Raw genomic sequence first — 21,208 nt, forward strand, 5'->3', positions numbered from 1 at the left:
TTTGCTCTCGCTATTCCCTCTTTGGAATATTTCCCCCCGTATCTCCCCCTGCTCGCCCCTGCCCCCACCTCTCACCTCCAATATGTTCACATCCTAATTCCCAGAAACAGAGTATGTTAGGTTTCACAGCATGGAGCAATAAAATGGAACTAAGGTTGCTAAACAGCTGACTTTGAGGTGGGGAGATAATCCTGGATTACCCAGGCAGGCCCAATGTAATCACAAGTGTCCTTCTAAGTAGAAGGGGCAGGCAGAAGGCAGGCAGAGAAGGGAGAAGAGTCTGTGAGATCCAACGTGAGATGTTGCTACCTTTGAAGATGAAGATAAGGGAATACGAGTTAAGGAACGTGGATAGCCCCTAAAATTCGGAAAAGGCCAGGAAACTGATTCTCCTCTAGAGCCTCTAGAAGGAATGCAGCCATACCAACACCTAGCTTTTAACCCAGTAAGTCCCTCTTTGGACTTCTGAACACAAAATCTATAAGATAATAACTTTGTGGTTTTAAGGCACTGTAATAATTTATTACGGCAGCAGTAGAAAACTAATATAACTCCTTATCATCTGATCTAAGCTCAAATGTCATCTCCTTAAAGAGACTTTTCTTGACATCTCTCACCTGCTAAAGGATTTCCCCATGCCCAAGGATTCTCCATAACACACTTTTATTTTCATCTGCTAATGACTGTCTAAAATTATTTTATGTGTTTATTCCTCCTCCCTCACAAGAATGTAAGTTCTAGGAGGGTAGGGACTGTTGCTCTTTTCACATATTATCTCCATTGCTTTGGATAGCACTACATGGTGGACATTTAAAAAACACCTGCAGTGTGAATAAGCCTTAAGCTAATGAGGACCATAACACTCTTGCCACTGCTCAATCACAAAAGGCAGCTGTTAAAAAGAGTCCCATGCCCAGTAGGTCCTGTGTTGCAAGGAACTACCCAATACAAAACAGGAATAGAAACAGAAACAGCAAATAGAAATTTCCAAGTAGGCAATCAGTTGCTTAATTTTAGGTGGCGGAGGCAAAACGTCTGAAGAGTAAGCACTATCCCTGGGCAACTATAGACCAGAGAGTCTTCTGTGAGTGCCAAGAAGTAACCAGTTGGGAACGACCAGAAAGCTGTGAAAAGATATGTAATTAACTCAGGTTGCCTAAATATTGTGCAATTACAATTCATAAGGGATCACATGTAAAAATACCTCATAACATAGGACAAAAGAATAGATGAGTAAAAAAAGGATAAATAGTGAGATTATTTTCTTTTTATATTGATGGGTCAATTCTTTAACGGAGATTCTTAAGATTACCAGGTTTTGCTAAAGACTGCAGTACTGATAATCTCCCCAGTTTTCTAGTCTGAAATAAGCAGACCTGGTTCCTAAAAAGATACCCACAGAAAAGGCTGGCTGCCGGGGACGCAGGATCTGCCTGACCCAGTGAGGTAGGCGGTGCTGTCACGTCTTCCAGGCCCAAGTGTCAACACCCCGGAAGAGGCCTCCAGGCTTTGTGCCCAACCAGCTGGGGCTTGCCCAGAGCCGCGCCCAGATCCATAGGGCCGCCCGCCCTCCACAGAGCGGACTCTGACCAGAACAAAGGCAAGAGTAACTGGCCCGAGGGCCCTACGCTCAGCCAGCCAATGGCCATGGAAGTGGGGCGGGACCACGGGGTACCGGGCCAATACGATGCGGCGGGGTTGGAGCGCTCGCCGGGTCCCGGGGCGGTGGGGTTTCGCAGCCCCAGCCCGGGCCATGTGGGAGCCTCACGGTGCTGAGGCGTTCGCGGCGGCCCTCGGAGGCGCCCTCTTCCTGCTGCTCTTCGCGCTGGGGGTCCGCCAGCTGCTGAAGCAGAGACGGCCGTCGGGCTTCCCCCCGGGACCGTCGGGGCTGCCATTTATCGGCAACATCTACTCGCTGGGCGCCTCGGCTGAGCTCCCCCACGTCTACATGAAAAAGCAGAGCCAGGTGTACGGCGAGGTACAGCCGACGGGCCTCGGGCAGGGAAAGCTCGGGCCTTCCTCCCGGGGTGAGGGGATGTCCCACGCTCGTGGGTGCGAGCTGTCTGACCCTTCTCCGTGGGTCGGCAGCGTGGAGGGGAAGCTGGCTTCCCAGGCCCGGGGTCGAGGTACTCAAGCGGCGCCGCCGGGGGAGGGAGAGCCCCGCCGCCGGGGGAGGGAGAGCCCCGCCCAGCCGCGAGCCCCTCCCACCTGACGCCCGCGGGATACTGGCCGGATTCTCCTGCCCCCGAGGTCGACGAGGTGCCGCTCCTGCGCCTGCGCAGTGGGGCCTGCGTCCCGCGCCGCATGCCCGGTCGGGAGTGACGGCCATTACCCTCAGCGCGACCAGCTTCTGGCGCCCACGGAGCTGCACGAAGTGCGTAGGTTAGCTTCCACCCACAGCTTCTCGAGAAAACCAGGCGTCCGAATTCTAGGACCGAGCTAATGGTTAATAGGAGGTCGTTGGATGTTTGCGTTTGAGAACGGCTGGTCTAGGCGTCTGCCGAGAGGCTGAGAGAGCGCAGGTGAAGGCCTCTGGGAAATGACCGTGAAAGAGAGAATGAACTAATGAGTGAAAATCAGTGCGGAGTCCCAGTGCCGTCCTGTCTGCCGGGAGCCAGGAGCGTCCCCGCAGCAAACACGGAGACTGCGCCGGCCGTGGGCCAGCCTCCCTTGCAGTGCGGGCGCCCGGGGGCAGGTCCTCTGGTCCTCCCCGTTTTACGGAGGAGGAAACTGCGGCACAGACCAGCTGAGTGACTTGCAGGCAGCCACGCCACTGCGAACTAGCAGGGGAAAGGCCAAAACGCTAGCTTGTGTTTGGAAGGGTGTCCTCACCTCGAGGAGGCAGAAGTTTCCAGAACACTGACACTAACCCGGCTCACTTGTTTCCTTTTGAGTCCATTCTTTTATAGGAAACGACCAGCCAGGCTCTGCCAGGTGCTGGGGATAGAGAGGTGAAGAAGGCAGTCACAGCCCAATTTTAGGTAGTTACAGTCTAGCCAGAGAAAAAAATTAATCTAACGATCGACCACAAATTGTGTTTTGAAGGAAAAGTACCGCAGGGCTGTCTGGCAATTGCGGTGTTTCAGGTTTGGGCTTAATCTGTATTTAAACCAGCTTTTACAAGAATTATTCTAGGTTTCTGCAGTTCCCTGATAGTGTATGTCGCTAAAGGGAGGCTGGGCTTAGGTAAAGCAAATTGTGTAATTCTTAGATACTGTTTTCCACCCTCCAGTTCTTAGGAATTGAGTGTATTTCCATGATTTCCACTGAATACATTTGATCTCTGGTGTACACAGCATCATTAATATTTAGAGAAATCATAAGATGTGAAAGCGCAAGACGAGAGGTTGAGTCCTCTTTCGTCAGGTAAAACTTGACCTTTACTTGTCTGAATCTTAAGTTTTCGCGATATGCGTAATGGTAATAATAATAACGAAACACAGTTAAGTGCTACTCAAATGTTCTTCAAGTAAATGTTAGTTATTAATTACAGAACAACTTATTAGGCCTACAAAGTAGAAAGTGTTTTTAGACCAGTTATGTGAAATGGTGTCCTACAGAATAGGGAACTGTTTTTCATACGTAGATATTTGAACTGAAAGGAACTCTGTATTTACTATGAACATTCTTTTGGGAGAGGGGTAATTTAGTCTTATAATAGACTGCAAATTATAAATGTGCTGGAAGACTGTCATCTTGGCATAGGTAGACCTGGTACAATGGATAAGAATTTGGCATGAGTAACCAGTTTTATTGCTGGTACAACTATATATTTGAGGCAACCTTGGTTCTTTACAAAGAGGTCTTTTTACTGAAGGTGGTAAAATTAAACAGGGCTAACCTGTGCTGTTAGGTAGAAGAGGAGCAGAGGAAAAAGAAAAAGGAGCAGAAATGGAAAGGATGTGTGCATTGAAGAGTAGACATGGTTTGAGTAACTCTGTTTTAGACTTAAGTTGAAAACCACCTAATGTATTAACCCTTTAAGCTACTTGCTCTTTATCTTAGTTGTGAGACACCCCTGCAGTTCTCCCATTGTCTCAGAGGTATTTTCCAATTCTGACAAAGCCTCAAAGTTGGTATCGTTGCAGGAAGGGGGACCCCTTCCAGGGCCCCAGAGTGGGCTCTTGTTTAACACTAAGAAATGAATTGTCTGAGGAGACATACGTGCTGACAAAGCAAGAGACTTTATTGGAAAGGGGCACCCGGGTGGAGAGCAGGAGGGTAAGGGAACCCAGGAGAACTGCTCTGCCATGTGGCTCGCAGTCTCGGGTTTTATGGTGATGGGATTAGTTTCCAGGTTGTCTCTGGCCAATCATTCTGACTCAGGTTCCTTTCTGGTGGGCACGCAACTGCTCAGCCAAGATGGATTCCAGCGAGGAGGATTCTGGGAGGTTGGTAGGACATGTGGACTGGCATCTCCTCTCTCCGTTTGACCTTTCCTGTATTCTTCCGGTTGGTGGCTTGTTAGTTCTATGTTCCTTACCAGGATCTCCTGTCATAAAATAACTCATGCAAATTGTTACTGTCTTTGCCTGGCCAGGGCGGGCAGTTTCAGTCAGCGTTTCCGCTAACAGTATGAGTTGTTAAAATACTATGCCTTTTTGGAAGTGGAAGGAAACTATTATCTCCTGTACTTCTAGAAGATTGTGGAAAGTTGTTTATATGTCGTATTTATAAATAGAAGCTTATTTTTCCACTGTCTTGCTTGATGATCTGGAGGTGTGTGCTCAGAGAAAGCAAGCCCTGGACTTTAAAATTGCTTATAAGAAATGACAGTCACTTCAAGTGACACCTACTTTTATGAAGTCTGTGAATTCAATTCTCCTTCATAATTCTTGAAAGGAAGACAGCCGGTGCTCAAGACTTATACAGTCATTTTAAAGACAATCTTATATAGAAATGTATCACACTGAGACTTAGAATTTCCTTGGAGATTCACTCTGAATGCGTAAGCTTCTGCAGTGACTAATCTTAACCCAGATTTCGAGAAGCGTTCCCTAGCTAGCAAAGCTAGCACAAGGAGTTTTTACAGATTATTTTCAGATAATGCACGTAAGGATAATAAAATAATTACTTTGAGGCAAGTGGAGTTGACAACCTATAATTTATTTATACAGTAAGCATTTACTGAGATTTATGCAAGGCATTGAATGAGATTCCGTGGAGCGTTCAAAGATGAAAGAGATGAAATCACTGAATCTAAAGAGTTTATAATTTAGCAGGCAAGCAGAAGACAGGAATATGAATGCTTCTGGTTTTAGGTAGTATTAAATAAGTGCCGTGGGAGCTTCTAAGCATGTGCTGTGGTGGTTCAAGGGAGAAAGAGAAAGAGAGTGCACCGAGAAAGGCTTCATGGAGGTTGGTCCTTAAAGACTTAGTGGCGTTTGGACGGTATGGCAGTCAAGGGAGGCATTCCAAATGAGAATACAGCCCAAGCAAATGTTGAAAAGTGTGTGGCAGTTATTGATCAGTTTTCATCAACAGCACTTTTTACATTCCTCTGTTATTAGCACTTAGCCCACAGTGTTTTAATAATATGCTTGAATGTGTGTCTCCCCCACTATTCTTTAATTCAGCATATATTTATCAGTTGTTATCATATGCTATGTATTAATACTATCCTAGATGTGAAGATTTAGCAATGAACAAAACAGGTGAAAATCCCTGCCCTTGTGTAGCTTACACTGTACCAGTGGAGGGGAGGTGGGGAGCAGGATAGGGACAATATAAACAGAGTAAATATATAAAATGTTAGAGTACAGAGTAAGAAGTAAACTAAATTAGGGTAAGGAAAATGGAGAATGCTAGGGGGTGAAATTGAAATGGGTTAGAGCAGGCCTCACTGTAAAAAAGGCGTCTGAGCAAATATTTGAATGAAGTGAAGGAGCAAGTTATAGGAGTATCTAGGGGAAGAATATTCCAGGCCAAGGGAACAAGTACAAAGGCCATGAAGCAGGAGTATGCCATGTTGATAATCACCTATAAAGAGAAGTTAAGAGGCTGTTGAGATAACATAGGGGAGAAATGAAGGATTAGAGTGTTAGTGACAGAAGTGGTAAGAAATTGTCATATTCTGTCTGTATTGTTAAAGTTGAAACATCATGACTGCTAAGCAGTGATGTGGGGCTTGGGTGAAAAATGGAGTCAACATGGGCAGCTCAGAACTTACCTAGCAGTCTGGTGGTTAAGAATCCGAGCCTCCACTGCAGGGGGCTCAGGTTCAATCCCTGATCAGGGAACTAAAATCCCACGTGCTGCTGTGTGGCCAAAAAAACCCCCAAAAAGCAAAAACCATGGGCAGTTCATGGGCAGTTTGAGACCAGAATATAGCTTGAAGGATGGCTGGAATGGTCATTAACTGAGATAGTGAAAAATCGTGGGTAGAGCTAGTTTGGGAATAGGGCAAGAGACTTGAAGATCATAGACTGACTTCTAGAAGGTGTTTCATGTGTACCTGTTTCCATCTTTGCCAGCATCGTAACTACCCCATAATAATAATAAAAATTATTGAATAAATTAAAAAATATATAAGACTAATCTTGGACCCTTCCATAGATTAAAGCAGCATAAGGATGAATTTTCACAATTTGATTTACAAACTTCTACCAAAAGTCCTTGAAAAGAGCATGTACCTGAATAGATACTAGTTCAAGTAACAGTTTCCTCAGTTTTCACCGTCAAATAGAGGACCACCTCATTTTTGAGTCAAGGTGGATTGTATAACAATTTTCTCAAGTTATGGCTCCTAGTTGGTTTTTGTAATCTCTAATGTCCACAACCTGACAGCATTACCCTGAAGTTAACTCCCCTGTTTGTTCTGCCTTCCTATTAACAGAATTTGTAATCCCATCTTTGTGAAATCGATCACAAAGTTGATTTAATCATAAAGTTGGGGATTTTTTTCCTGCATCAGGACCACTGCCTATTCACTAATAGCCTTCGTTATTGTCTCTGCTTGTGATACTGTGATTTTTAATAAATGTGTATTTGGTCTTTGTACCTTTCCTGGCACAAGCTCCCAAAACCCTGGGAACTTCCTAAGTGTTGAGAGTGGTAGATGCATCTTTTGTTATTCATAATAAGCCCCTTTCACCCACCTTAGAGTTAATGTTAATGGAAAGCCCTTAAGGATGGGAGCTTGTTGCCTGGAGAACCAACCAGGATTAGAGGGTTGGAACTTTCAGTTCTACTCATCTTACCTCAGGGGAAGGGAGAGGGACTGGAGGTTGAGTCAGTCACCAGTGACCAATGATTTGATCAATCATGCCTAGGTAATGAAGCCTCCATAAAAATCCCTGAATTATAGGGCTCTGAGAGCTTCCATGGTGATTTGGTGAACACGTGGAGGTGAGCAGAGGCTAGCATGCCTGGAGAGAGCATGGAAGCTCTGCACCCTTTTCCTCATACCTTGCTGTTGGGCTGCACCCCGCAGGCCCGCAAGGCCTGTACTTGCCCAGCTTCAAGACTGAAGAAAGAGCCCGGAGTCAGCAACGGAGACATCAATGGATAGGGATCTTACATATCTGAAGCAAGGTCCTGGAGCGATACCCCACCATGTGTGGCAGGTGGCAGGCAGGACCTGGCAGCAGGGGGAGGGGGCGGGGGATTACCAGTTACAGGGGAGTTGATTCAGGTTGGCTCACTGGTTATCAGGTACACTAGCAGAGGGGCAGGCCCCTCGCTGCCCCTTTGATAAGAACAGTCAGTAGCTGGAGCCTGGGGCAAGTATGTAGGAAGGTCAGTCATGTGAGTAGGTTATAGGTGAAGCAGGCATTGGTTGAGCAGGGGATATACAGAGAGCAAGAGAACAGCCATCTTGAGTGGCCTGACCATACACTTGCCCTATGCATCTCTTCCATATGGCTGTTCCTGAGTTACATCCTTTTTTAAGAAACTGGTAATCTAGTAAGTAAAATATTTTCTTGAGTTCTGTGAGCCACTCTGTCAAATTAGTCAAACCTGAGGAGGAGGTCATGGGAACCTCTGATTTATAGCCCTTTGATCAGAAGCACAGGTAACAACCTTGACTTGGGATTGGAGTCCGAAGTGGAGGAGCACTCTTGTGATATTGAGCCCTTAACCTGCGGAATCTGACACTTTCTCCTGGTAGATAATGTCAGAATTGAGTTAAATTGTAGGACACCCAGCTGGTGTCCCAGAATTGCTTGATGTGTGGAAAACGCACACATCTGGTGTTACAGGTGTTGTAGTGGAGTACTGAGAGGAGAGGAGACACACAGGAGGAGGAATTTTTCCTTTATATCTGCTTAAAATTACGCTTCTGTGAAAAGACTTTAAGACCATCCCATTACTGCTTTGGGAACTGAAAGAGCCCCATCTTTGCTCAGCTGGTCACCACTTCCTTTGTGCTGAAACTCTTACACTGCCACTTTTGACTAATACCTTTACTTGTGGCAGGCAGTCCATGCTGCTTCCCAAAGTTCTGGATGTACCTGCTGCTCAGTTGGCAGGGCCCATCCTTGTGCCAAAGACTCTTCTCAGCTGGTTGATTCTTTACTACTTGGAGGTCTTTATCACTTTTGCTACTGTAACTACTTCTGCTGAACTTCAGTTCTCTGCTAAGTCTCCTGGTACCTCCCACCCCACCCCCCAAAGCAGTGTGAATCATGGCTAAATCTGTTCTACCTGTTTGCCCAGAGATGAGGCTTGACTCAGTATTTTGGCTCTCAAAGGCTCTCAGCCACCCACTGAGAGGATGGAGATAAGCAATCTTTGCATCCCACTGATAAGGCAGCATTGTTCCTTCACTGGACTAGGCCTCTATATAGGGCTAGCTAGAATAGACTACAGGAGGTGTGACATTGTAAGTGAACCTGTGGTGAAGCACACAAGAAGCTTCAGCAAGGAATAGGATGGATATTCCATCTTTTAGCTGAGGGGCAGCCACCTGTGCCAATGTGGCAGATGCCAGTCCTCCAAGGTCAAATTCCCTTAGGGCCCTCTTTATTAACTTCGTGGAATTCAGGGGCCCAAATAAATAAGCCTGTGAGTTTCAGTATGTTTTGTTGAGGAGAGGGAGATTTTCCCCTCTGCCCCTCTTGAGTACTTTTGGCTGGACTAATAATAAAATTGACACAAGACAGATTAACAGGAGAAAAAGAAACACATTTGAATCCATGTGCACGGAGGTCTCACAGACATGGGATGGAGGAAGTGGCCAAAGCAGGCAGATTTCCTACTTCTTAGACAAAGAAACAATAAATTTGCAGAGAATGGACAAGACAAAGAAACTTTGGTTTTGGGTGCCCAATTGGTGAAGAATCTAAACAGAGTTTGTGCTTGGGCTGTAAATTAAAGAAGTAACAAGATTTGTTTAAAAAAGGATTCTCACCCCCAAATTCCCTATCTTTGGCAATAAGGGTGTCCCACCTCCAGATGCATGGAGCATACCTTTCACATGAGAGACTTATTTCCTGCTTTCAGGGAGACAAAAAAGAGAGAGTGTCCCTCTTTTTTTTTTTTTTCCTTTTTTAAAAATTTTGGCTGTGCCGAGCAGCTTGCAGGATCTCAGTTCCCTACTAGGGATCGAACCCGGGGCACAGCAGTGACGGCACCAAACCCTAACCACTAGGTCACCAGGGAACTCCCTAGAGCTTCCCTCTTGCATTGGCCATTTCTTCAGTAACTTTAATTCAAAATAATTAATATGCTATTGAGGCATATTTTGGGGTTGCATATCCTGGGCCCCAACATTTTATACTTCAAAAGTTGTCTCTCAGGCCTTTGACAATCCCCTCCCCTACCTAAACCTGGAATAATAAATGATGTGTAGATGGAGCCACTTCCTCATTCCTCTTGGAAATAAACAGATTCTGAGATATCATTGAATGTTTTGAGTTGGAATGAATTTTAAAAGAGCATAAATATCAAGTATTCCTTGATTTTCTGTGGCAACCCTGAAGCACAGAAAGTTTAAGGGTTCTGCCAGGTGCCCTGTATCTGTTTAATGGCAAAGCTTAAACTAGAACCCAGGCCTCCTGAGTCTGGTACTCTTTTCATTACACCATTTATAAGATTATGTCTTGAGCCACTGAATGAGTAATGAAATCATGGTCTTTGACGTGCCTTGTAGAGAGAAGGCACTCTAAACATTGTCAGTTGAGTAATAAATGCCAGCATTTTCAGGGAGTAACAAATACTGGGAGAGCTGGACTTAGTATATGTGGATTTCTATGGTTATATTTCTCCATATATTTTGCCATTTAAATGTTTTTCTTTTCTTCTCAAAGATCTTCAGTTTGGATCTTGGAGGTATATCAGCTGTGGTTCTAAATGGCTATGATGTAGTAAAGGAATGCCTTGTTCATCAAAGTGAAATTTTTGCAGACAGACCATGCCTTCCTTTATTCATGAAGATGACAAAAATGGGAGGTATGTTTATTTTCACCTACCTAATGATTTACTAAACTATTTTAAATCACATTTCCTTTTTTTTTTTTAATTAATTAATTTATTTATTTTTGGCTACATTTGGTCTCCATTGCCACGCACGGGCTTTTTCTAGTTGCGGTGAGCGGGGGTTACTCTTCGTTGTGGTGCGTGCGTGGGCTTCTCATTGCAGTGGCTTCTCTTGTTGCAGAGCATGGGCTCTAGGCACATGGGCTTCAGTAGTTGTGGCACATTGGCTCAGTAGTTGTGGTGCATGGGCTTAGTTGCTCCACGGCATGTGGGATCTTCTTTGACCAGGGCTTGAACCCATGTCCCCTGCATTAGCAGGCGGATTCTTAACCACTGTACCACCAGGGAAGTCCCCACATTTCTTATTTTATGTAAATTTAGTACATAGAGATTGGATTCTGTTGTACTGATTAACAGGAAAGTATTAACTAGTTAATTTAGGTTACAGACCCTAATATTTGAGGACCTTTCAGGCTGCATTACATTCATATTTTAGGCCAGTACATGCTAATTCTACTGTTGTAATCCAGTTCTAATAAATATTGTAAATAATGTTTTAAAGAATTAGCACTTAATAATATGTGCAGGTTTTGTGAAACAGGTTAAGAATACATACACATGCACACATACTTGAATCAAAAGTATCTTTGAAGCTAGTCTTGAGTGCTTGCTGACATTTTACTATTATTTTACTTATAAGCTTATAGACCCTGAAACAGCCTTTCTTTACTAATTAATATGATATGTAAATGAAGAATTGTGGGTTTGTGTAAAGGACTAGTATTTTCTATGGTTTAGTGTTGATCAGTGTCGGATGATTGCATATTCAACAAGGGAGAAAGGCTGAAAGTTAACAGAACGGATGAGACGAAAGCAGCAACAGAAAGCCTAAAATAGAATGTTGACGTCAGATACATCCGTTTTCATACTTAATAGTATAAGAGTTTTTATCTCCAAAATTTTCCAGTTCAATGAGAGCTTCACTCTTCATTTGAAAGAAAAATTCAACAATATCTTGGTTACATAGACTAAAGAAGACATTGACTGAAAAGGGAAAAAATAAAAGTTAAATATATTATATTAAATATATAAAATTGCAAAGCAAATCAATTAATGCAAAGAAAACACCAGTTTTAAAGGCCAAATTCTTAGGCCAGGGCATGATGACACTTGAAAGTGATAATATAAATAAAAAGCAAATCTCCAGCATCTTAAATACTCTTCCAAGTAATAATTAGGCCAAAGAAGAAATTATACCACAATTATAATAGAAGACCTTTAAAGAAATTATGAAAATGTATGATGTGATCAGAGTAATATTTAGGATAAACTATATGTTTTTTGAAGCTATAAACTTATAGTTTAGACTGTTTTTGTCATAAAGAAAGAAAAAACATGCATTCAACTTAAGATTTTCAAAGAAATAGTAAGAGAAAAAATAAGTAGAAAATTAGATGTGTTGGGCTTCCCTGGTGGTGCAGTGGTTAAGAATCTGCCTGCCAGTGCAGGGGACATGGGTTCGAGCCCTGGTCCGAGAAGATCCCACATGCCATGGAGCAACTAAGCCCATGCGCCACAACTACTGAGCGTGCGCTCTAGAGCCCACGAGCCACAACTACTGAAGCCCGCATGCCACGACTACTGAAGCCTGTGAGCCTAGAGCCTGTGCTCCGCAGCAAGAGAAGTCACCACAATGAGAAACCTGTGCACCACAATGAAGAGTAGACCCTGCTTGACGCAGCTAGAGAAAGCCTGCGTGCAAGAACAAAGACCCAACGCAGCCATAAATAAACAAACAAACAAACAAACAAACAAAGTTTTTTTTGCACTGCCCAGTTTGCGGGATCTTAGTTCCCAACCAGGGACTGAATCTGGGCCCTCAGCAGTGAAAGCGTGGAGTCCTAACCATTGGACCACCAGGGAATTCCCTAGAATTATTTTAAGATGCATATGCACTAAACTTGGAAGTGGGAAATCAGAGCCACCATAAACCCAATGTTTGAATAGGAAAAAGTGGCCCTTTAGGCGGGTTCAGCCCATGCCTGGGCACCCAGACTGGACAGTATAGGGTTATAATCAGGCTCCTGTGTACCTTCTTATGTGTAACTGTATGCATATATTATGCACATGTATCCCATATGCATACATTTCTCTTGGGCTTGCTTTTATCTCAGTGCCTTTGCACTGGTTCTCTCTACCTGCAGTGATCTTTCCCTGGATATCTGCTTCACTCACTCCCATCTCCTGTGTCTCTACTTATGTCACCTTCTTACTGAGGCTTTTCCTGACCACCCTATGTCTCCTTCCTTGCTATATAATTTGTCTCTCCTCACTAGTATGTAAGTTCCATGAGAAATAGCCATCTTTGCCTCTTTTGTTCACTGATACATCTAAGACACTTTAGCTCCAGAAATACATTATGTTGAATGAGTAGTCATCTGGGAGTATAGAAAAGAGAATGGAATATGGCATATAAAATTGCTGCACAGCGTTAAAGACCCCCTTATGTATGGTTAATTTCATCATAAGTTCCAAATTCAAAAACTGTTGCACAAATTTGTTGGAATGTAAATTACATAGGTACCTCATGTAGACAAGAGAACATGACATTTTTCATCATAGGTATACCTACGTACCAGTTATGAATTAAATTCCAAGTAAACTATGCGTTACAGAAATATATATGCTGAAGAAGTTTTTTTCTTGATAATCGATTTAAAGGGAAAATATTCCATAGTAGACATATCAGAACAGCAGAGTATACTGTGGAGACTGAGATTTTAAGGCAAGCAGTATCAACATTAGAAGTTTGAGTTTCCTGTTTGTCACCTTAGTTTGGGCTGCTATAACAAAAAGATATAGACGGAGTGGCTTAAACAACAGACAGTTATTCTATCAGATCTGGAGGCTAGGAAATTCAAGATCAGGGTGCTAGCAGAACAGTGTCTGGAAAGAGCCTGCCTCCTGGCTGCAGACTGCTGTCTTCTCCCTGTATCCTCACATAACCAAGAGCAGTCATCTCTTCCCACATCCCTTCTTATAATGGCACTAAAGCTCATTCATGAGGGCTCATTACATAATTATTTCCCAAAGGCCCCACCTCCTAATATCATCACACTGGGGATTAGGCTTCAACATTTGAATGTTGTGATGGCACAAACATTCAGTCCCTAGCACCTCCTTTTGGCTTGAGTATTTCCACTACGTCGACACCTCATTCAGGCCATCCTTGCCACTGCCAGTTATAGTATTAGGTAACATATGCCTTTAATGGGAGGGAATTTGTATTCTAAAATCTAGTCTCTTAAAGCAGGAAATTTCTAATTCGAGAAGGATGATTTCTCAGGTATGTGTTTAGTCCAGGATAAAATTTTGCCCGTAGAACACACAGTCATTCGTCTTTTGTAAATTAGGCTTATAATAGAAGTTGGATAATAAAGTCACCCAAGGCCTAGTTCACCCAGGTTGAATTACACAAGACAGTTCAGTTTCTTGTGGCGGGAGATTATAGGTCTTTTCTGCCTGTGTCCAGATGAGAAGTATAGATAAGCTTTATCTGTTTATAATATTCCATGGCTAATGAGGAGTAAAGAATAGGGCTTAACTACTGGGTCTAGTTTTAGTTTTATAGAAAATTTGGAGAAGAATGAATAACCATCTTTTTTTTTCTTCCCTGCATAGTATTTTTAGCTGTTAGATACAGAGATGTAGGAATGATAAAAATTTTTAATAGTATCATAGAAGGATAATTTGGAGAAGAATGACTAACCGTCCCCCCTTTTTTTTAGGCTTACTCAATTCCAGATATGGCCGAGGATGGGTTGATCACAGAAAATTAGCTGTAAACAGCTTTCGCTGTTTTGGATATGGCCAAAAGTCTTTTGAATCTAAAATCTTAGAAGAAACCAAATTTTTCATTGATGCTATTGAAACATACAATGGTAGCCCTTTTGACTTTAAACAGTTAATAACAAATGCCGTTTCAAACATAACCAATCTGATAATTTTTGGAGAACGATTCACTTACGAAGACACTGATTTTCAGCACATGATTGAGTTATTTAGTGAAAATGTGGAACTAGCCACCAACGCCTCAGTCTTCCTCTATAATGCCTTTCCATGGATTGGCATCTTACCTTTTGGAAAACATCAACAACTGTTTAGAAATGCAGCTGTGGTCTATGACTTTCTCTCCAGGCTTATTGAAAAAGCTTCCATCAACAGAAAGCCTCAGTTACCTCAGCATTTTGTTGATGCTTATTTAGATGAGATGGATCAAGGTAAAAATGACCCATCATCTACTTTCTCCAAAGAAAACCTGATTTTCTCTGTGGGTGAACTCATCATTGCTGGAACTGAAACTACAACCAATGTGCTACGGTGGGCAATTCTTTTCATGGCCCTTTATCCTAACATTCAAGGTAAGGATTCCAGTGATCTCAAGGTCTGTTCTTACATTTAGGGCTCACACATGTTTTAGAGTCTTTGGCCATGTACAAGGCATTCTATTTAGTAACTCCTGCTGTGCTATCCAAAAAGAGAAGCATTGAATAGCTATAAGGTTTTCAAAACTGTTACCTAAATTCGTATAAAACCCTCAAAGATGTCTTATAATACCTATTTTATAAATGAGGGAAAAAGCTGAATGACTGATTTGTCCACTCCCTTCTAGCGCTGAGCTGGGACCTGAACCCTGGTGGTGGTGGTGGTTGTTTTTCAGCTGTACCACACAGCATGCAGGATCTTAGTTCCCCAACCAGGGATCGAACCCACGCTTGCTGCAGTGGAAGCATGGAGTCTTAACCACTGGACTGCCAGGGAAGTCCCAACCCTGGTTTTTTTTAATTTAAGTTTTTATGCTTCACTCTTTTCCTTGCTGAGAGTGTTGTTATTCTAATTCTAGGTTTGTTTAATTTTTATTTTTATTACTTATAATGTGTTTTTCACAACAAAATTACTTAGAGCGTTGGGTACTGGTTGTATAAGATATGTGGCACATATTTAAATAGAACTCCCAGATAATGAAAAATCTGAATCTGGGTGTACCCATATCTTGTTGGCTTACTACAGGTTATCTTTTGTTTTATCCTAAAGGGAAATTACTTTAGATATAATTCTAAGGAGTGCATAATAACTTGAACACTTTTTCTCTTACAGGACAAGTTCAGAAAGAGATTGATTTAATTATAGGACCCAGTGGGACACCTTCTTGGGATGACAAATGCAAAATGCCTTATACCGAGGCAGTTTTACATGAAGTTTTAAGATTCTGTAATATAGTGCCATTAGGGATTTTCCATGCAACCTCTGAGGATGCAGTTGTACGTGGTTATTCCATTCCTAAAGGCACAACAGTAATTACAAATCTTTATTCTGTACACTTTGACGAAAAGTATTGGAGAGACCCAGAAATATTCTATCCAGACCGATTTCTGGACAGCAATGGATATTTTGCCAAGAAGGAAGCTTTGGTTCCCTTTTCCCTAGGTAAGAGAACTTTCACAGGGGCATAACTTTAGGACAAAGTATAATGCTGATTTATCATGTATAATATCTTAATCTGAAGCATTCTATTGTAGAGTTAATATCCCAACTCTGAAAACAGTATTGACTCTTACAGGAGAGAATGGTTTAATTAGAGCTCATTAATGCCTCTTTCTATTCAAAATAAACAAGCCATAATTTAGCAGCTAGAAAGAAACTGATGAGAAGCTCTGGCTTTTTCTGAAACTTTTTTGCTTGTGGATTTTGGCTTGTAATCAAAACTTGTAGAGCTAGAAATCAGTTAACAGGCAGCTTGAGAAACTGAGACCCAGGGACAGGAATGGCATGATAACTTGAAGTGAAACTAGAATCTAGAGCCCTCTTGGCTCTCAATTCTTATACCTCATCTCCAAAAATATTGTGTCTCCTGTGAAGAAGTACACAGATCACAAGACCCATGGAAGATGGACTGGAAAAATCCTTTCACTGGGGAAGGGTACACATGCAGTCATTTGAAATGAAATGAACTTCTCCTGGGTCAAGAGAACAAAGTGTCACACCTCAGATCTTTCATGGCATATCACAGGCTCTGTTGCCACCTGCAAAGGAAGTGGAGAATAGAACTAATGAGCTTACAAGTACATGACCTTACAAAAGAACATAAAGAAATGGGCTCTGGGAACCAAAGTGCCAATTTCTATTCTTTGCAGCTTAAGAAAATCCTTTAATAAACATAACTTCCAGGCTTCCCTGGTGGCGCAGTGGTTAAGAATCCGCCTTCCAGAAGACCTAAGTAGACATTTCTCCAAAGAAGATACACAGATTGCCAATGAACACATGAAAGAATGTTCAACATCATTAATCATCAGAGAAATACAAATCAAAACTACAACGAGATATCATCTCACACTGGTCAGAATGGCCATCATCAAAAAAGCTAGAAACAATGCTGGATAGGTTGTGGAGAAAAGGGAACCCTCTTGCACTGTTGGTGGGAATGTAAATTGATACAGCCACTATGGAGAACAGTACGGAGGTTCCTTAAAAAACTAAAAATAGAACTACCATATGACCCAGCAATCCCACTACTGGGCATATACCCTGAGAAAACCACAATTCAAAAAGAGTCATGTACCAAAATGTTCATTGCAGCTCTACTTACAATAGCCAGGACATGGAAGCAACCTAAATGTCCATCAACAGATGAATGGATAAAGAAGATGTGGCACATATATACAATGGAATATTACTCAGCCATAAAAAGAAACGAAATTGAGTTATTTGTAGTGAGGTGGATGGACCTAGAGTCTGTCATACAGAGTGAAGTAAGTCAGAAAGAGAAAAACAAATACCGTATGCTAACACATATATATGGAATCTAAGAAAAGAAAAAAAGTCGTGAAGAACCTAGGGGCAAGACAGGAATAAAGACGCAGAACTACTAGAGAATGGACTTGAGGATATGTGGAGGGGGAAGGGTAAGTTGTGACAAAGTGAGAGAGTGGCATGGACATATATACACTACCAAACGTAAAATAGCTAGTGGGAAGCAGCCGCATAGCACAGGGAGATCAGCTCAGTGCTTTGTGACCACCTAGAGGGGTGGGATAGGGAGGGTGGGAGAGAGGGAGACGCAAGAGGGAAGAGATATGAGAACATATGCATATGTATAACTGATTCACTTTGTTATAAAGCAGAAACTAACACACCGTTGTAAAGCAGTTATACTCCAATAAAGATGTTAAAAAAAAAAAAAAAAAGAATCCACCTGCCAATGCAGGGGACACAGGTTCAAGCCCCGGTCTGGGAAGATCCCACATGCCACGGAGCAACTAAGCCCATCTGCCACAACTACTGAGGCTGTGCTCTAGAGCCCGCGAGCCACAACTACTGAGCCCACGAGTCACAACTACTGAAGCCTGTGGGCCTAGAGCCCATGCTCCGCAACAAGAGAAGCCACTGCAAGGAGAAACCTGCACACCACAATGAAGAGGAACCCCCACTAGCTGCAACTAGAGAAAGCCCATGAGCAGCAACGAAGACCCGACGCAGCCAAAAATAAATTTATTTAAAAAAACAAATGAATAAAATAAACATAACTTCCTCTAAGTTTCTTTAAATTCCAGGTTTCCTGAATGGTACGTATTAGACATAAATTTTGGTAAATATTGTGGATTTAGAAAAATTATTATGCCTGTTTTTTATGTTGAGGGAGAAGACATTGTCTTGGAGAACAGCTGGCTCGGATGGAAATGTTCCTGTTTTTTACAACATTGCTTCAGCGATTTCACTTGCATTTTCCACATGAACTGGTTCCAAATCTGAAGCCCAGGTTAGGCATGACGTTGCAACCCCAGCCCTACCTCATCTGTGCAGAAAGACGCTGAAAGTGCCTGGATGTTTTGTGGAACAAGGTGTTTGCCTCACCCCTGAACCTTGTTTAGATAGTGTGTGTGTGTGTGTATAAGGATCACAGCATCATAAAAACCAAATGAACACAGATGTGTCTTTAAAAACTGTAATAATAAGCATTAGCTACTATTTTTTCCAACATTTTATGACTTATAAGGTAGAATTATCTGAGGAAAACAGAGGTACAAATGACAGTTGTTGCTTAAGATACTAAGAAGGGCCATCAATGACCTGACTTTTCAGCCTGTTGTTGGGCACCAGGTATCCCTCCTCCCTTCTTGACTCCAATTTGCTCCTGTCTGGGCTCTTTGCTTCCAAATGTCAATGCCAGCTCCTTTCTGATCAGGTATTGCCATTAATAGATTGTGTGGTACTAGTCCAGTTTAATAGTGGACTAAAGAAGAAATTAAAACCCAAATAAATGAGTTTGGACTATAGAGGTATTTTAGACACGGTGGCAGATGATAGAATAGATAGCTATATGGTATATTTAATGTAAAACCTGCCATGCTTTCAAATCTTGCTTCTACTATAGAGTTGCGGCGTATTTCTTCCTACAAATGAGGGTCCCTGTGACCCTCATAGCAGCAGTTAAGTAGATAGGAAATTACAATGAGGTATTTAAAAATGATACATATGGGGCTTCCCTGGTGGCACAGTGGTTGAGAGTCTGCCTGCCGATGCAGGGGACGTGGGTTCGTGCCCCGGTCCAGGAAGATCCCACATGCCGTGGAGTGGCTGGGCCCGTGAGCCATGGCCGCTGAGCCTGTGCGTCCAGAGCCTGTGCTCCGCAACGGGAGAGGCCACAACAGTGAGAGTCCCGGGTACCACAAAAAAAGAAAAAAAAAAAAAAAGGCAGAAGATTGAGTGGTCTTCCTTCTCTCTCAGTGCGTAAATAGATATTACCAATACTGTTCAGTTGTTTATTCAGAGTCAATGCCAAGTTTGAAAATTTAGCCTTTGTGAATAGTCTGCCTGTAACAACTATGGGAGAGGTTATTTTCAAAGACGATGAGAAAACACTGATTCAGCACAACCTAAGATGGAATCTGCTAAGATGTGTTACAATTGATAGTAAAAATGTATGTGGAGCATTAAAAGGCATAGTTGTACAAATTGTATTATCAGCAGGTACTTTGCAGAAAATGCTTGAATCTATCATGTGTTATAAAACCAGTAGTGTCAACAGTGAACTTCATTTATTCTTATGGACTTAACCATCATCAGTTTTGTGAATTTTTGTCGGAAATAGGAGCTGAATATCGTGACCTGCTCTACCACACTTCAGTGATTTAGCATTGATAACACTTTATTGCAAATTTTTTGAGCTCAGGGCCAAGATTGAAATATTTCTGAATGAGAAGAACCACCTTCAACTACTGTTATCAAGTACTGAATGACTCTGGACATTAGCCTTTACAGCAGACTTGATGGTTCGTAATGAGCTTACCCTAAAATTATAAGATAAAACAGTGCTTTTATGGGAAACATAGTGAGGTGAAGTCATTTCAACAACAACCTAGCACTTTCTATACTTCTTGTGCTGTCAACAGTTAAAACAAGAAGTTAGGCCTCCATTCCCATGCAGCCTTTCAGCAGATAAATTTTGTGAGCTCAAACTAAAGTTCCAGAAGCTCTTTTTTGGACCTCGATGCAAATGCAAAAAAAAAATTATTTCAAAATTTATTTAACTGTGCAGTTGAGGAGCTTCCACCTAACCTTCAATTGCAAGTGTTTAGTCTGCAAAGTAATGACATGCTAAAAGGCAAATATCAGAGAATTTAATAGAATTCTATAAGTGCCTTCCCAGTGATTCATATACTTAATTAAAATCAGATGCTCATGGATTGATATCAGTATTTGGCAGTACCCATCTGTGTAAAAAGGCACTTTCGAATATGAAACATGTAAATCTCATTACAGATCAGCATTAACAGATGAACATTTGTAATGTTTTGAATGACAGGAAACACACACTTTGAACTCCAATTAAGCAATATTTTATCTCCTAAAAAAGAATTTCCTTTTTCTCATTAGTGGATCAATATTACTTTTTTTAAAAAAGTACTTAATATAGTATTACTATATTATATTATGAATGTCATCAATAAAAATCTTGTAGAAAATTTTTTCTCTTTTATATAAGTACCTACATAATGTGCTTGGTCTGCAAAGCCTAAAATGTTTACTATCAGCCCCTGTACAAAAAAGTTTGCTGATTTTGGAGTTAGAAAAACTAGTAGCTAGGGGAGACAGCATAAATACTCAAAATACAAAATAACAAAAGAGAATAATCCAGAAATAGAATTTTAATAATCATAAGAAATTGATTTATACAATTAAATGCAAAGAAGTTTGAAGACCTGAAATGGATAATCTCTATGAAAATATAATTTACCAAAGATGACCCTAGGAAGACAAAGTCTTAACAGACCAGATTTCATTAAAAAAAAAGTTGCCAAAGGTGTGACCCTCAGAAAACTATTTGAGCTGTTCTAGAGCATAGAAACAAAAGGAAAATGTTGAATGCAATTTTAGAATCAAAACAACAGCAAACTTATGGATATCAATTTAAAAGTCCTAAATAAATTATTAAGAAAAGATCCAGGGCTTCCCTGGTGGCGCAGTGGTTGAGAGTCTGCCTGCCAATGCAGGGGACACGGGTTTGATCACTGGTCGGGGAGGATCCCACATGCCACAGAACAACTAAGCCTGTGCGCCAGAACTACTGAGCCTGAGCTCTACAGCCCGTGAGGCACAACAACTGAGCCCACGTGCCACAACTACACAAGCCCACGCACCTAGAGCCTGTGCTCCACAACGAGAGAAGCCACTGCAATGAGAAGTCCATGCACGGCAACCAAGAGTAGCCTCCGCTCGCTGCAACCAGAGA

At 42.0% G+C, this 21,208-nt stretch overlaps 1 protein-coding gene across 6 annotated transcripts; it reads left to right on the forward strand.

Moving 5' to 3' along the window:
• Positions 1–1,670: 1,670 nt before the first annotated feature.
• CYP2R1 (cytochrome P450 family 2 subfamily R member 1) lies at positions 1,671–18,403 on the forward strand. 6 transcript variants are annotated; one of them, XM_081239465.1, is made up of 5 exons: positions 1,671–1,978; positions 10,251–10,392; positions 14,208–14,840; positions 15,577–15,906; positions 18,115–18,403. In XM_081239465.1, the coding sequence occupies exons 1-5, from the start codon at positions 1,688–1,690 to the stop codon at positions 18,288–18,290; spliced, it is 1,572 nt and encodes a 523-aa protein (XP_081095591.1). In that variant the 5' UTR covers positions 1,671–1,687; the 3' UTR covers positions 18,291–18,403. The 6 variants fall into 6 exon arrangements, with proteins under 6 accessions (XP_081095591.1, XP_081095596.1, XP_081095595.1 ...); XM_081239469.1 differs by lacking the exon at positions 1,671–1,978 and adding an exon at positions 2,007–2,027; XM_081239466.1 differs by lacking the exon at positions 1,671–1,978 and adding an exon at positions 2,035–2,378.
• Positions 18,404–21,208: the final 2,805 nt, after the last annotated feature.

The sequence above is a fragment of the Mesoplodon bidens genome (genome assembly GCF_964165515.1).
Source record: "Mesoplodon bidens genome assembly, chromosome: 7".
NCBI classification, from domain to species: domain Eukaryota; kingdom Metazoa; phylum Chordata; class Mammalia; order Artiodactyla; family Ziphiidae; genus Mesoplodon; species Mesoplodon bidens.

Coding starts and splice junctions, on each gene's coding strand:
- CYP2R1 (XM_081239465.1), top strand. CDS start 1,688: ATGCGGCGGGGTTGGAGCGCTCGCCGGGTCCCGGGGCGGTGGGGTTTC. Junction 14,841..15,576: donor CCTTTATCCTAACATTCAAG/GTAAGGATTCCA, acceptor TTTCTCTTACAG/GACAAGTTCAGAAAGAGATT. Junction 15,907..18,114: donor TTTGGTTCCCTTTTCCCTAG/GTAAGAGAACTT, acceptor TTTTATGTTGAG/GGAGAAGACATTGTCTTGGA.